We start from the raw sequence: 16,304 nt of genomic DNA, 5'->3' as shown, positions 1-16,304 counted from the left end.
AAGTAGGCTTTCAAAACATCCTTTTGTTATAGACCTTTCATTGTTTGTATGATCACTCCATCAAAATATTCTGCATTTCCTTACTTCGTCAGCAACTCTATTTGCAAGTACACACAGCTGAGAAAACTAGATATAAATACACCTTCAAAAAAGTGCTTTAGAACATGTGAATATGGGAATATCAGTTGATTCACACCGTTGAAAACAACCTAACCTGTGACTTCACCATATATCTACCGCATCAGCCAACACAAAAGAGACCATTGAAAAACGTAATTGTCATAAACAACATCACTGTCCTGGGTGGTGTTGAAGTACCAGCCTGGTCTCATAGACTAGATGTAACATAATAAATGTAAATCCGGGACACTCAAATTAGTACAATATACAGTAAGTTACATTTGGTATGGTTTTACATACCTCAGAATTTTGGCAATGAAGTCCTTCATCTATTTCCACAGTCAAAAGAACCAGTGTATGCCTCTGTGCACAGTTTGATGGAAGTTGCTAACTAGTGTTAGTGCAATTACTAACCAGCGTTAGCGCAATGAATGGAAGTCTATTGGTACCTGCTAGCAAGCTTGTAGATACCATAGACCTCCAGTCATTGTGCTAATGCTAGTTAGCATTGGCTTGGAAACTACCTCTAACTTCCTTCATACTGGATGCAGAGACATAAAAATAGAAGTAGATAAAGGGCTTTATTGCCAAAATCCTGAAGTATCCCTTTAAGGCTAAAACAAAAGGAGGGTGGATGGGGGCATAAAACGTGATTGTCTAGCAACCCAAAGGTTATGTGTTTAGCATTTTAGCTAATTAGCAACTTTGCAACTACTTACTACTTTTGAGCTACTTTGCAAATACTTATCATGTTAGCTAACCCTCACCCTACACCTAGCCTAGCTAACGTTAGCATTAGCCATTTAGCCACCTAACTAACATTAGCCACAACAAATAGGAATTTGTAACATATCATACGTATTGTAAATTCGTAACATCATACAAATTGTGTTTCATAACATCTCATGAAATGGATGATGGACATCCATAAATGAAAACATACCAGTCGTAACATATGGAGGGAGACAGATTTAGGTATAGGTCAGGTTGGAAGTACACAACTCATCCCTGATGGGAATGGGTTAAAAATGGATGCAGTGATATGGCAGTGGGCTGCTTTTTCCTCTTTGTGTCATCTAGTCTTTTAACCCTGGCCATCTCCCCCAGCTTTCTTTATCTCCCTCTCTCACCATGTTTGGATGAGCTCATGCAAGAGACAGATGGTTTGTCCCGGGGATATACAGTAGCAATAACTGACAATGCGTCCTCTAAGCTATTGGAGGGATTTCATGAACAAGGGATAAAATCAAAAGGCCTCTGTCATGAGTAGTCAAAACTTCCCAAAATCCTGTTGTCAGTTCTATGCAGTAATAAAATGTAACATATATACATTTACCAAAAAGATTGGTTGGAAAGAATTGTAATACAGTATAAAGACAACATTACACAGTAGACAATGATAATGCCAAATAAAGCATTATTTGTTGCTTGTATGGCATGCTGCATGCAAGTCTGATTAAACCTGAAATTGAGAAAAACGGGTTTAACCGGCAATTGTGGACACAATACTGTATATGGAGCAGCAAGCAGTATTTTTTTGCCACGTGTTATATTACAGACACTTTAATACATACTTTTAAATTAGGTTATGTGAGCTAAAAATATAAATGTAATATAAAAAATTATACTTTTTTATTTCTAATGTTACTGTCCCCACTACAATTTTTGGGGGATTTGTAATTTTGTCTTTGAAACATTTAATTCATTTCTATGGAGGAATGCTTTTACTGGGGAGTGCCAATATGGCCGACCTGTGGCTTCAAAGCCTCTCGGTGGCCAATACATAGCATCAGCGATCCATGGTTTATAAACATCATTGCAGGTAGGCCATATGATCCTACTTGCTCTGGACTTCATAGGAGTGACAATGTGACATGATATCCCCAGTTGATATTAACTGCTAACATTAAAGATTTCCAGCTCAAAATGCAGATGTAAAACAGTTTATTTCTGTATCTTGCTTTTTTCGCCGTTTATGGCTGAAATGACAGGCCACATTTGCATAGCGCTTTTGCGCTGGAGTTTACCCTGTGTGCGCATGCGTAGGCTGCAAGCTTTTGAACCACTCCTTTTTTGGGATCGAAGGTCAAAAAGCTTGAAAACCACTGAGCTAGTAAACAGATTGCTGATTTGCTGTACAGCTATATGATCGGGTGCAGCGCAAACTTCAAATTGTAGGGAGAGAAGAAATATGCATCTCCAGAAATTGTTTGGTGATCAAGAAAATGAACTGTTTACTTTGCAAGCTCACCAGCAATGGGGCATCACACAACAATTACTAGCATAGGCCTACCAGTCTTTTGGTATTTCAAAATTGCTTGAAATTAATAATTTACTATTGTAGCTTGCATTTAGACATTTTTGTTAAAATGTATTATTGCATAATCAAAGTGTGTTGAAGACAAAGTAATATATGTGTAGTTGAACAAGTCATTGCCTGTATAGAATTTTCTTCACTTGACTTGAAAAAACGTATGACCTGACTTGACTTGCTCTTAGAATGCACAACTTGGACTTGACTTGGGAGTCGCCCGTTCTACTTGTGACTCAACTTGAGATTTGGACCTTGACACTTGAGACATGCTTGTGACTCAAATAATAATGACTTGGTCCCACCTAGATTATTTTGGGACAAATATGTTGAAATGTAAGAGGGGAGGATGTCAACGGCAATAAACATATACAGATAGGTTTGCAGTCGAGTTTAATCCTAATTGTGTTTGCACATCAAGCCAAAATGCAAAGCAAGCACTCCACAAGGATTCTAGCAATCATTTCAAGCATTCTAGAAATTCTCTCTTTTCATGACCATTTACTGAACGAAATTGTAATAAAATCTATTTGAAACTAAGTCTCATTACGCCGCAAACGAAACAAGCCATACCACAGCAAACGCAACCAAAAAAATTAGAAAACCAAGCAAAAGTATCAGATAGCACAAGACAACACAGAACATATCTCCTTTAAGCAGCAAGTTTGGCCTGAAGAGGAAAGCTTGTGTATAGCCTCATGGAAAAGTAGTGTAGTGACTACAAAAGCTATCTTTGACAAACATAAACATCCTCCATGTTTCGGAATGTTGTTAGGTCAAACTTGTCCATTGTCAGTAATAATACTGCATGGAATATCAATGGCATGATAAATACAGAGAGTGGGGGTATACTCCAATAGTACACAAAATACAACTCAGAATAACTTCTCTTGAAGGTCTAGAAGTCTACCTGGACCATCTTTCTCACAACATACAGTGTGTTCAGTTTGTGTGCGTGGAGTTAACTGTTACATCACCACATAATGAGAAGAATGTTGAGAGTTTATGAAAGGCTAGGCAAATGAATCCAAGAGGGCCATTTCTGAGCCTGAGCTGCATACGAGCGAACTTGAACAGACCCACATATCCTTCATGAAATCTTTGTGGAATTTCAAAGTTTCACACACATATCTCTCAAGTCAGGATATGGCCTGATATGGCCTGTCAGGATATGGCCTGTACATTAACAGCCAAATCCAAACTTGAGAAAAGTACACAGAACGTGAACTTTTTACCCAAACACAAATGTGTGATTTACACAAAACTTTTGAGTTGTCGTGAAAGTTCAAGTTCAAGCACACATGTATCTCAAGTTAGGATTCCACCCTTGCTGTGAACTGTATCTTTTGACCGAGTGACAACAACACACACTGGATATCAGTCAGTAACCGGCTAGTAACTCAACCCTGTTCATCTGTGGCAAGGGAAAGTCTCCTGACTTTCCAAAGCTTGTTACATGGCCAGAGGTCCAAAGGGAGACCGAGAAGAAAAACAACGGTCTCATGTAGCCTCGAAGAAGAGTGTTTCGTTTTCAGAGTGAGAGAGAGTGAGGGAGAGAGAGTTGGAGAGAAGAGATAGGACCGGAAGGGAGACAGGCAAGGCATGCAAGTGTATCTGAGTTCTGACTGGATTAGGCCTGCTGGTTATGGATAAGGAAAGAGAAATAAGTGGGGAGGATGAGGAAAAACTGCAAGCATGCCACGTTAGATGGTTACACTAGGAGGATATCCATAAAGGATCATTACGTAAAAGCGAGGGAGTTTGATAGGAAAGCCAAAAGACTGAGGAGCTTAGATAAAGTAGGGAGCTGTGGAGCTGCAGTGACCAGCAGTGGTTCCATCTACTGTACCATCACGGTTCCTGCCAACTCCGCCACCCACCCCTTCCCTCCTCCCACCATGTGTCAACCCTTCCCCCCCGTCTGGGTGTATTGCAGATAGACTCTGTGCTTGTCCAATCTCACATCGTTCTGCCCTTTGGCTCAGGAGCGTGGCCAATGTAACAGCGCACCAGCAGATTCATTTCCTAACTCACACCCAGCACTTTGGAAAACAAGCGCCTCTTTTTTGGGTGAGTTGGAATGATGTGTTCGAGAGCAGTAAACATGAAGACTCCCATGCTGTTTCACGGGTGATCACTCAATCCATGTTTTGAAACCTCAAACTGGAGACACTGCCTTTGCCTCGAAGAAAACAATCTCCTCATGACTCAATTTTTGAAACTGTGCTAGAATGCATAGCAACACTCTCACTATTTCCCATCCTAGCTGTAGAGCTTTTCATCTACTCATCCAGAACGCCGCAGCCCGTCTGGTGTTCAACCTTCCCAAGTTCTCTCACGTCACCCCGCTCCTCCGCTCTCTCCACTGGCTTCCAGTTGAAGCTCGCATCCGCTACAAGACCATGGTGCTTGCCTACGGAGCTGTGAGGGGAACGGCACCTCAGTACCTCCAGGCTGTGATCAGGCCCTACACCCAAACAAGGGCACTGCGTTCATCCACCTCTGGCCTGCTCGCCTCCCTACCACTGAGGAAGTACAGTTCCCGCTCAGCCCAGTCAAAACTGTTCGCTGCTCTGGCCCCCAATGGTGGAACAAACTCCCTCACGACGCCAGGACAGCGGAGTCAATCACCACCTTCCGGAGACACCTGAAACCCCACCTCTTTAAGGAATACCTAGGATAGGATAAAGTAATCCTTCTCACCCCCCTTAAAAGATTTAGATGCACTATTGTAAAGTGGCTGTTCCACTGGATGTCATAAGGTGAATGCACCAATTTGTAAGTCGCTCTGGATAAGAGCGTCTGCTAAATGACTTAAATGTAAATGTAAAATGTAAATGTAAATCTAATGTTTATGGCTTAATGGGGTTATTATAATATGGTGAAATGTTAGAACTTTGGTTAACAAATGTGTCCAAATCAAGCTCAAATCCACACTTACGATTTTGACCAGACAAATGACTTGACATTTATTTTCACCTCAAATAAGCACGGATGTCTTGTGTGAATATTTATCTCAGATGAATTTCCTTTGCCACGTCTAGAGCAAACTGAATCAGCTGGTAAAAAGTGACAAAAGCCTGTTGAATACCTAACCATTATGACATCACTCAATCAATTCTGTGAGGGGAGACACATAATGAAATGGTAATGTGTGTGAACCCAAAGGACTAAAAAGCTTTTGTTCCTCAGAAAAATCTTTGAAGTAGATGCTGGAAAGAGTGGGCACATTATGGATCTATAACAATTACATAAGGAAGAGGAATACATTTTTTTTAAACGAGAATTGTTCTCAGGCTTGCTCGTGAAGGTGACTTGAAGGAGCTGCTCCATTTTTATCACAAATTCCCTCCGCCTCCGCCTCCTCCTCCTCCTTTTTGCTACCATAAAACAGTTTAGAAAGATACGTTTGGTTCAAAGTGCTGTTCAAATCATAGGTTTCCCCTATGCTCCTAGCCACTAAAAGCCAGGATGTTTTTTTTTTCTGATCACATTTTTTTATTTTTTATATATATATATAGGTGCCACATTCATGCCAGCTAATAGGGAAATACCTAGTTCTCCTTTGCCATACTCTGTTTGGAAAGGATAGCAGTTTTTTTGGGGTGGCTGCCCCACGCCCCCTCCCTCCCTCCCCCACTCAGGGCAGCAGTGGCGCCAGCTCGGTGCAAAATGATGCGTTTTCCACTAGAGAGCGAGAACTCACATGGTATCCCTATGGAGCAGCATAATGGGGAAATAGAAAGTACAACATAACATTATAGACACACACACACACACACAAGACAAACACATACACACCCAAACACACGTAAACATGTTACTTTCAAATTGAACCCATAATTGGACTGTCTCATATAACATGCACTGCTGCGGACTAGTTTGGCACGGAGTGGTGATGGGGATATCATTTCTCCTGACCCTATTAGCCACTCTATTTTGTTGACCCCAGCCGCATGTTGGGTTCAAGTACCATACATATCCGTAGTACCATAGATACCGTTAAATATTTACTAAAGAGCTTGGTTACATTTCTCTGTGGTTCTATTGTTTTCCTTTGTAGTGTTGGGAAATTACTAGACAGATAAAACACCATCAACAATGCCATCCATACTTTCGATTCATGATTTCCATTGTATTTGGCAACACATGTATCTCTCATTGTTAAATTAAGACTTAAATAACAGTATGTCCATCCTTGTGACAGTACCACTTTAAAATGGTGTCATGCAAGTAACTTCAGCAAAACGCTATTCGTTCCTGTAGACTATGATGAATCGAGTGTTCTTTTGAATGTGTGCCAACAAAACTACTTGGTGAACTAGGATGCGAGTTGCGCCTCACCCTACTGCTTTCCTTTTTCATGTGGAGGTGGGCCCAAATGTCAAAAACTCTTTTCTCTGCTGGACCCTATGGCTCGAGCGTGCAGGGGGAATTTGTTAGTGGTGTTAACAGAGGGAGGAAGTACGGGAGGAAGTGTGAGGGAAAGGGAGAAAATAAAATAAAAAAGCAGGCAAGACGTAGGAGAGCAACTGACCGAAAGACTGACTGACAACATGACAGACTGACAGTGAGCATTCCTGTTGACTGATTTGTCTCTTTGACTTTTTGACTTGCAGCCCTTTTTTCATAACGAGCCTTACGGGAACTGACGTCAACCCATCCCACCTCCCTCAGTCCCTACAAACTAAACAACTTAACATCAAATAAATTCTAAACTTCAAATTTTCTCGGCATAAAGCCACAAAAAAAGTACGCTCTTCCCTGCCTCCTCCCTTTTCTCTGAGAATCTGTGAGAATCCCCACCGCCCCCTTGAGATAAAGCCTGATGTGCAGTTTTGGAGGGAACGGGGATCCTTGGGGCTGCTCAGCATTACCAAAACAAACCATTCAGCAAACAAACAATTAGACACTCATGAATTATGGAAAAGCTGCTAAAATAGCATAAAAACAAGGAGTAGGGACTCGTGTAGTGATCGCTGAGCTAATGAAACTCATGTTTTTTCTCTCTCACTCAGGCAGTAGTGTGTGTTTGTGTGTGTGTGTGTGTGTGTGTGTGGGGGGGGGGTTAACACAACAGGACACCGATAACAGAAAATGAGATTGAGGGAGAAAGAGAGACAGGGGAGTGCCGACACACACAGTGCACAGCGGTGGGGCGTGCGTTTCTGTGGCGTGCGGCAGAGGTTTTCCCTCTCTAGGGAACTCCCTAGCTGTTGTTTACCTCTCGCAGACGCGCACCGTCCAGGCGGCAATGATCCAGGAGGAGATGCTGAAGACAAGCAGCACGGTGCCGGGGCAGATGGTCATGAGGGTCTTCATGACGAAGCGCGTATTGAAGTTGATCTTGTTGAGGGCGCCGATGCTGCGCGACGAGGCGTCCGTGAAGAGCTTGCTGTGGAGCAGCATGACGCGGCCGATCAGGTAGAGGCGCAGGAACATGGGAATGGAGAGGATGATGTCCACGTCGGCATTGGCCGTCGATGGCGTGTAGGTGAAGGCGATCCGCGCCGTCCACGTGAAGCGGTAATGGCCCGGGATGGGGTGGATGGCGCACACCAGCAGCTCCAGCACGATGAAGAAGATGCGCTCATACGTCATGGCTATCCTCCAGTCGTCCGCCCCATTGTCCACCATGAACAGCTGGAGAGGAGCACAAAATAGCTCGGTTATGCTTTATTTGACCGTCTTCCTTGGTCACACTAAACAGATGCGGTGCTAAACCCATGCATTTACCAGGTAATTATATAAGCAGGTAGTTTCTTACTGCAGTGTGGGTACACATTGCTCCACCGTGCTTAGCTTTATGGCAGGTTTTTAGACCGTACAAACGTGATCAAATATTTAATAGACGCCCCTCCTTATTTAAAATATGGTCTTAAAATAAGTACCAGAGGGCACCTTGTTGAGAGTACATTGCGTTGTTGTCTCACAATTTCTCAGTAAATATCATCATATCAATCAACTGAAGAAGGACAGTAAAATATCTAATGTGCCCAATTAAGCTGACCTGTGTAATGGTTGAATCCTAAAAAAAATCTATACAAAAAAATCAAATATTATGATTTATTAATAATAGGCATCATAATCAATGCAATAAGATAATCCTACTCAATTACACTGCATGCATTACTGCATCCATGAAATTTAAGTTTTGAGCAATTCAGGCAATCACCACACCACCACATAAATGACGGGATAATGAAATGGTATTTCCTGCAACATTGTTCCATTGTTTCGACTCACCTGGATTTCCCGGGCATGGTACATTATTATAAGACCAAGCAATATAACAGTGGAAAGGCTGATAAGGCATTTCAGTGCAAATGAGTACGAAGATTCCTGCAGTGAGAGACAAAGACATAAAATATTTTTTTAGAGACAGTAATATTGAGGACAAACATAAATACAGAAAATATATGAACAATATATTTAGTTCTTTATTGATGATTCGTGTAGAACCTATGTTGACTCTCAGAAGAGTGGTCATACCTGGGTCATACCTAAAAGCATTCATATAAACTGCCTAATAAATTTTCACCTGTGTCAATCAGTCTCAAGCAGTCTTAATGGGGTGGCAGGTAGCCTAGTGGTTAGAGCAGGTAGCCTAGTGGTTAGAGTGGGTAGCCTAGTGGTTAGAGCAGGTAGACTAGTGGTTAGAGCAGGTAGCCTAGTGGTTAGAGCAGGTAGCCTTGTGGTTAGAGCAGGTAGCCTAGTGGTTAGAGCAGGTAGCCTACTGGTTAAAGCAGGTAGACTAGTGGTTAGAGCAGGTAACCTAGTGGTTAGAGCAGGTAACCTAGTGGTTAGAGCAGGTAGCCTAGTGGTTAGAGCAGGTAGCCTAGTGGTTAGAGCAGGTAGCCTAGTGGTTAGAGCAGGTAGCCTAGTGGTTAGAGCAGGTAGCCTACTGGTTAGAGCAGGTAGCCTACTGGTTAGAGCAGGTAGACTAGTGGTTAGAGCAGGTAGCCTAGTGGTTAGTGTTGGGCCAGTAACCACAAGGTTGATAGAGCAGATCCCCATGCCGACAAGGTAAAAATCTGTTGTTCTGCCCCTGAACAAGGTAGTTAACCCACTGTCCCTAAGCTTTCATTGTAAATCAGAATTAGTTCTTAACTGTCTTGCCTAGTTAAATATAAAAAATGGTGGGCAAAGCATGTTGATTTCAGATTTCTAGTTGGATGGAGCAAATAAATCCTTCCAACTTTTAACTTCTTTGGAGTGACTAGTAGCAGAGAAACACTGACAGCACGGGCGGCAACAAACTGGTGAAAACCACCTTTTATTAGCTTAAAACCTAACGAGAGAGCACTACAAAGTGTTGTCTCAAACATGGCAGTGGCAGAAAGTAGAGGTGAAACATTGGCTGTCTACAGAATGCTAACTACTAATTCATAAACGCTGCCACTAAGAGGGGAGAGAGGTATTTTCAATCTAATAGTAGATGCAGAAACGGCGCAGTTCTGTTGTGCATATCCTGGCATTAGCAAGACGTGACCCTAGATGAGTGGTGCGAGTGATGAATTGGTCGTTTGGATGCTAGAGCTGCAACGCATATAAAGGAATCATAGATCTTTGGAATGAGGGCCTGCACTATTCGAGTTCCCTCTGTGGGTAAAAAGCAATTTGATAAATCAGCTGTAATAGTGGTGGGGAGTAAAACGTGTTATGGTAATGACGTGGGGTTGTAGTCACGATCCTGACAACAGCGACAAAAACAACAACGGGAATCATTCATAAATGTCACTAGCGATTGTAAAAGCTGCCCATTACTAGGTTGTCAAGGCCCTCAGGGAACAAGTCGTTGTAAATGGATATTGATATGCTCTCTTGGGGGTGCGGTCAAGGAAGCATGCATTAGAATGTGAGCCATTACACTGACCATGCAGCCAACAAACATAGTAGGCGGAGAGAAAATTAGCGAATGTATTTTTGGCAATCAACTAAATTGCTTTGCCCCTCAGGTCTCTGGTACCTCCCAAGACACCCTAATGTCTGAAATTGTTTTGAGAAGTCCCCAGTGAAATAACATTGTGTAAACCAATTAATCCACCTGCCAGAAGTTCAAGGATTTTTCAGTCCCAAAGCTCACTCCCTTTAACGCATTCCCCTCCTTAAGGGCTCGGAAAACCTTGATGCCCATATGATGTGACATGCAAGATAGAAAATGGCTCATTCGTATTGTTGCCCGTCTTATGTGGGATGAGTGTCCTGTCGCTCAGGGATGGGGTCAGTTCAATTTCAACTTAGGTCAACTCCGAAAATGAATCTAAATGTTCTAAAACAATTGGTTAACACCCAGCAAACAGGGGACGTCCTAAGGAAATTAGGTGACATTCCCATTAGGTCCCTTTAAAGGTTTTCCTTCTGAGAATGTTCTAGGAACATTAAAACATGTCGTTTACCTAGGGACCATAAGAGGACGTTCAGTACAGGTCTGGGTTTGGTCGCAGTATAACGTAATAACGAGGTATTTTGATGTCCATCAGGGAACATTACAAAAAGGTTCATAGTTGGCTCTGAGAGGACGTTTTCCATGGGACATTCAATGATCACAAGGGGACGTTTCGTGATGGTCATGAGGACGTCACATGATTGTCCCAAGGGAACGTTCTCTGGTGGTCCTTTGTACTGTAGTTCCATTTCGTTTATCAGGACGTCACTAAGGACCATGTCAGGACCTTTTTAGTACTTTCACTTTACAAGTATGATAATAATTAGGTGGGTACTTTTATCACTATGATAAACATAATACTTTCTCTTAAAGGTAGACTCAGCGAAATGACGTTGCTATGAGCAGCGCCGCAGATATTGAGATGAGCGAGATGCAAGATGTTGCTCTCACACAGTCACACACGGTCCCACAAAATATCTGCGCATGTGCACGGGCTCGCTTCATGCTGTTACAGCGTGGTAGCCATAGGACCAAAGAAAGCAGCTGAGAACCAAGAGATTGTGAGTTTAAATTCCAGATGAGGACACGTTGAATAATAATTACTGTATAAATAAGACAAAGAGCTGTGAATGGATCAGAGGTTCACCAATCAGGTCCTTGATGGGATTGGCAACAGTAACAAGGGGTGATTTCTAATGAAGCTAGGGTGCCCGTTCCCTGTGTGTAACTTTATTTTTTGAGAGCATCTGCAGAGAGGAATGGGAGAAACTCTCCAAATACAGGTGTGCCAAGCTTGTAGCGTCATACCCAAGAAAACTCTATGCTCTAATCGCTGCCAAGGGTGCTTCAACAAAATATTGAGTAACGGGTCTTTCTTTGCAACCATCAGGTGACTGATGTGACATCAGGTGACATCGGGTGACAGGGAACTAGACAAAACCTCACTGCCCAAATCCAAATTGATTGGTTGATAGAGCGAATGTTAGGTCTGGGAGTCACGACCAGTCCGATGCGACTGTTTGAGTTTATTGAGTTTATTTTATTTTTACAGGGACTGTGCACATTAATCAACGTTTCAGTAAAAGTGCCAGCCAGCTAATTTTCAACCGCAGTCCCTGGGCAGGTTATTAAAAACAATTACAATAACAGACAATAGCAACATAGGACAAGCAAGACATAGCATACAGACAGAGCAACATAGGACAAGCAAGACATAGCATACAGACAGAGCAACATAGGACAAGCAAGACGTAGCATACAGACAGAGCAACATAGAGCAAAAAGCAGCAAGACAAAATTCATGAAAGCAACTAAGTGTTTTCACACCTCACACGCTACAGACAACAGACAACATGGAAAGCAGCAACACACAGCTAGGGACCATGTTCACAAATATGATTGACCTTTAGCCATGTCATCAAGCATTTTGTGAAAGTGTGATATGTGGTGCAGTTATGTGTGTCTGATGGCGGTGTATTCCAGACATGGGAAGCTCTCACAGAGAAAACGGATTTACTAAAGGTGCTTTTCCTTAAGGGAACTATACAGTCACCTCTCATGGTAGACCTTGTGGATCTGCTGCCATATGTTTGGGTTTTCTCTTTAACAAAAATACTGAGTGGAGGGGAGCCAGGCCATTTAGGATCTTGAATACAAGACATGCGTCGGTGTATTGCACAAGATTTTCCCAACTCAGGAGCTTTCTGAGGATGTAACATTGATGATGGCTATTGGGCTTTGTATCAAGCACTTTGAGAGCCTGTTTGTAGACAGACTGACTAGGTCTTAATGTTGTACAGCAAGCTTGGGCCCAACTAGTCAAGCAGTATGTTAAGTGGGGGAGTATCATAGATTTGAAGTACAGTTTGGCTACCTCTGTAGTCAAACAATTTTGTTTATATCGGAAATTACCTAGGTTGAATTTGGTTATTTGAATTACCTTTTTCACATGCTTTTTAAAAGAGGTTGGAATCAAGTATGATGCCAAGGTACTTAAAATCAGATACCACCTGGAGCTTCTCCCCTGACACATAGACATCTATCATCTTGTTGCCCTCTTTGTGAAGAACATGCAAACAGTTTTTTTCACATGGAGATGCAAACAGGAGTAACTGAGCCACTTTGTAACCTGGACCATTACAGTAGTGAGTTCTTGTGCAGCTTGTTGTTTGCTCTTTGCATGCAGTGGGGCAAAAAAAGTATTTAGTCAGCCACCAATTATGCAAGTTCTCCCACTTAAAAAGATGAGAGAGGCATGTAATTTTCATCATAGGTACACTTCAACTATGACAGACAAAATGAGAAAAAAAATCCAGAAAATCACATTGTAGGATTTTTAATGAATTTGTTTGCAAATTATGGTGGAAAATAAGTATTAAGAGGCTCCTCTGTCCTCCACTCATTACCTGTATTAATGGCACCTGTTTGAACTTGTTATCAGTATAAAAGACACCTGTCCACAACCTCAAACTGTCACACTCCAAACTCCACTATGGCCAAGACCAAAGAGTTGTCAAAGAACACCAGAAACAAAATTGTAGACCTGCACCAGGCTGGGAAGACTGAATCTGCAATAGGTAAGCAGCTTGGTTTGAAGAAATCAACTGTGGGAGCAATTATTAGGAAATGGAAGACATCTCCCTCGATCTGGGGCTCCACGCAAGATCTCACCCCGTGGGGTCAAAAAGATCACAAGAACGGTGATGAAAAATCCCAGAACCACACGGGGGGACCTAGTGAATGACCTGCAGAGAGCTGGGACCAAAGTAACAAAGCCTACCATCAGCAAGGGCATTGAAGATGAAACGTGGCTGGGTCTTTCAGCATGACAATGATCCCAAACACACCGCCCGGGCAACGAAGGAGTGGCTTCGTAAGAAGCATTTCAAGGTCCTGGAGTGGCTTAGCCAGTCTCCAGATCTAAACCCCATAGAAAATCTTTGGAGAGAGTTCAAAGTCTGTGTTGCCCAGCAACAGCCCCAAAACATCACTGCTCTAGAGGAGATCTGCATGGAGGAATGGGCCAAAATACCAGCAACAGTGTGTGAAAACCTTGTTAAGACTTACAGAAAACGTTTGACCTCTGTCATTGCCAACAAAGGGTATATAACAAAGTATTGAGATAAACTTTTGTTATTGACCAAATACTTATTTTCCACCATAATTTGCAAATAAATTCATTAATCCTACAATGTGTTTTTTTTCTTCTCATTTTGAAGTGTACCTATGATGAAAATTACAGGCCTCTCTCATCTTTTTAAGTGGGAGAACTTGCACAATTGGTGGCTGACTAAATACTTTTTTGCCCCACTGTATCACTGTATCATCTGCATACATTTGAACTTCAGACCCAGTACAGACAGAAGGCAAATCATTAATGTACAGGCTGAACAGGAGGGGCCCCAGTATTGACCCTTGGAGCACGTCCACATCATAGCTGAGAATGTGCGACAACTCATTGCTCCCTCTGACACACTGAGTTCTGCCTTCAAGGTATGATTTCATCCATCTCAAGGCATCAGGGGAAAAGTTGAACTTGGACAATTTTGTGATGAGAATCTCATGGTTAACAGTATCAAAAGCCTTCCTTAAGTCCAGAAACACAGCCCCAACAACGCCCCCTTTGTCCATCTTGGCCGTTTCTGTGGAGTGTTTCGCTCTGAACTGAAGCCAAACTGCATGGAGTGTATTGTGAAGGGGCTGTTGTTGAGGTGGGCAATCAGTTTTTCTGCTATACACTTTTCAACAACCTTTGACACCACAGGCAGTATACTAATGGGCCTGTAGTTACTCACGTCAGCAGGGTCGCCTGATTTAAAGATGGCTGTTAGTATGGCCGACTTCCATACCCTTGGAAACACACCGAGACCAATAGATGTGTTGGTGACCTTAGTAATGGGGCCAATGAGTGACTCTTTGTAGTTTTTAAGAAAGGTAGAGTCCAGCCCAAACACATCTTTGGCTTTAGAGTTCTTTAGTGAGCTAATCACCTTGTTCACCTTTGACTCAGAAACCTCCCTTATGATGAAGACAGGTTGAGCGTCATTCACTAGCACTCTGAGCCCAAGAAACCAGTAGAGGGGTTCTGTGTCAGTACCCTAACAGAGTCAATAAACTAGGAATTGAAGGCTATTGCTATTTCGACTGCATCCATTACATTACATTTACATTTAAGTCATTTAGCAGATGCTCTTATCCAGAGCGACTTACAAATTGGTGCATTCACCTTATGACATCCAGTGGAACAGCCACTTTACAATAGTGCATCTAAATCTTTTAGGGGGGTGAGAAGGATTACTTATCCTATCCTAGGTATTCCTTAAAGAGGTGGGGTTTCAGGTGTCTCCGGAAGGTGGTGATTGACTCCGCTGTCCTGGCGTCGTGAGGGAGTTTGTTCCACCATTGGGGAGCCAGAGCAGCGAACAGTTTTGACTGGGCTGAGCGGGAACTGTACTTCCTCAGTGGTAGGGAGGCGAGCAGGCCAGAGGTGGATGAACGCAGTGCCCTTGTTTGGGTGTAGGGCCTGATCAGAGCCTGGAGGTACTGAGGTGCCGTTCCCCTCACAGCTCCGTAGGCAAGCACCATGGTCTTGTAGCGGATGCGAGCTTCAACTGGAAGCCAGTGGAGAGAGCGGAGGAGCGGGGTGACGTGAGAGAACTTGGGAAGGTTGAACACCAGACGGGCTGCGGCGTTCTGGATGAGTTGTAGGGGTTTAATGGCACAGGCAGGGAGCCCAGCCAACAGCGAGGTGCAGTAATCCAGGCGGGAGATGACAAGTGCCTGGATTAGGACCTGCGCCGCTTCCTGTGTGAGGCAGGGTCGTACTCTGCGGATGTTGTAGAGCATGAACCTACAGGAACGGGCCACCGCCTTGATGTTAGTTGAGAACGACAGGGTGTTGTCCAGGATCACGCCAAGGTTCTTAGCGCTCTGGGAGGAGGACACAATGGAGTTGTCAACCGTGATGGCGAGATCATGGAACGGGCAGTCCTTCCCCGGGAGGAAGAGCAGCTCCGTCTTGCCGAGGTTCAGCTTGAGGTGGTGATCCGTCATCCACATTGATATGTCTGCCAGACATGCAGAGATGCGATTCGCCACCTGGTCATCAGAAGGGGGAAAGGAGAAGATTAATTGTGTGTCGTCTGCATAGCAATGATAGGAGAGACCATGTGAGGTTATGACAGAGCCAAGTGACTTGGTGTATAGCGAAAATAGGAGAGGGCCTAGAACAGAGCCCTGGGGGACACCAGTGGTGAGAGCGCTTGGTGAGGAGACAGATTCTCGCCACGCCACCTGGTAGGAGCGACCTGTCAGGTAGGACGCAATCCAAGCGTGGGCCGCGCCGGGTGGAGAGGAGGATCTGATGGTTCACAGTATCGAAGGTAGCCGATAGGTCTAGAAGGATGAGAGCAGAGGAGAGAGAGTTAGCTTTAGCAGTGCGGAGCGCCTCCGTGATGCAGAGAAGAGCAGTCTCAGTTGAATGAC

General features: G+C 43.4%; 1 protein-coding gene across 2 annotated transcripts in view; it reads right to left on the bottom strand.

Moving 5' to 3' along the window:
- LOC118370559 (small conductance calcium-activated potassium channel protein 2-like) overlaps nt 1–16,304 on the bottom strand; it is a 77,817-nt gene that overhangs the window by 31,037 nt on the left and 30,476 nt on the right. For both annotated transcript variants that reach the window (XR_004822821.2, XM_035755607.2), the window contains exons 3-4: nt 8,678–8,773; nt 7,656–8,074 (exon numbers count right to left, since the gene is read on the bottom strand). Coding sequence is in view for 1 of the 2 variants with exons in the window: in XM_035755607.2 (XP_035611500.1) it covers nt 7,656–8,074; nt 8,678–8,773 (515 nt within the window). In the remaining variant the exon portion in view is untranslated. The remainder of the gene's footprint in view (nt 1–7,655; nt 8,075–8,677; nt 8,774–16,304) is intronic.

This window comes from Oncorhynchus keta, chromosome 23, assembly GCF_023373465.1.
Source record: "Oncorhynchus keta strain PuntledgeMale-10-30-2019 chromosome 23, Oket_V2, whole genome shotgun sequence".
Lineage (NCBI taxonomy): Eukaryota > Metazoa > Chordata > Actinopteri > Salmoniformes > Salmonidae > Oncorhynchus > Oncorhynchus keta.
Note: the sequence above shows the minus strand (reverse complement) of the source record. Positions and strands in the feature narration are given on the sequence as shown.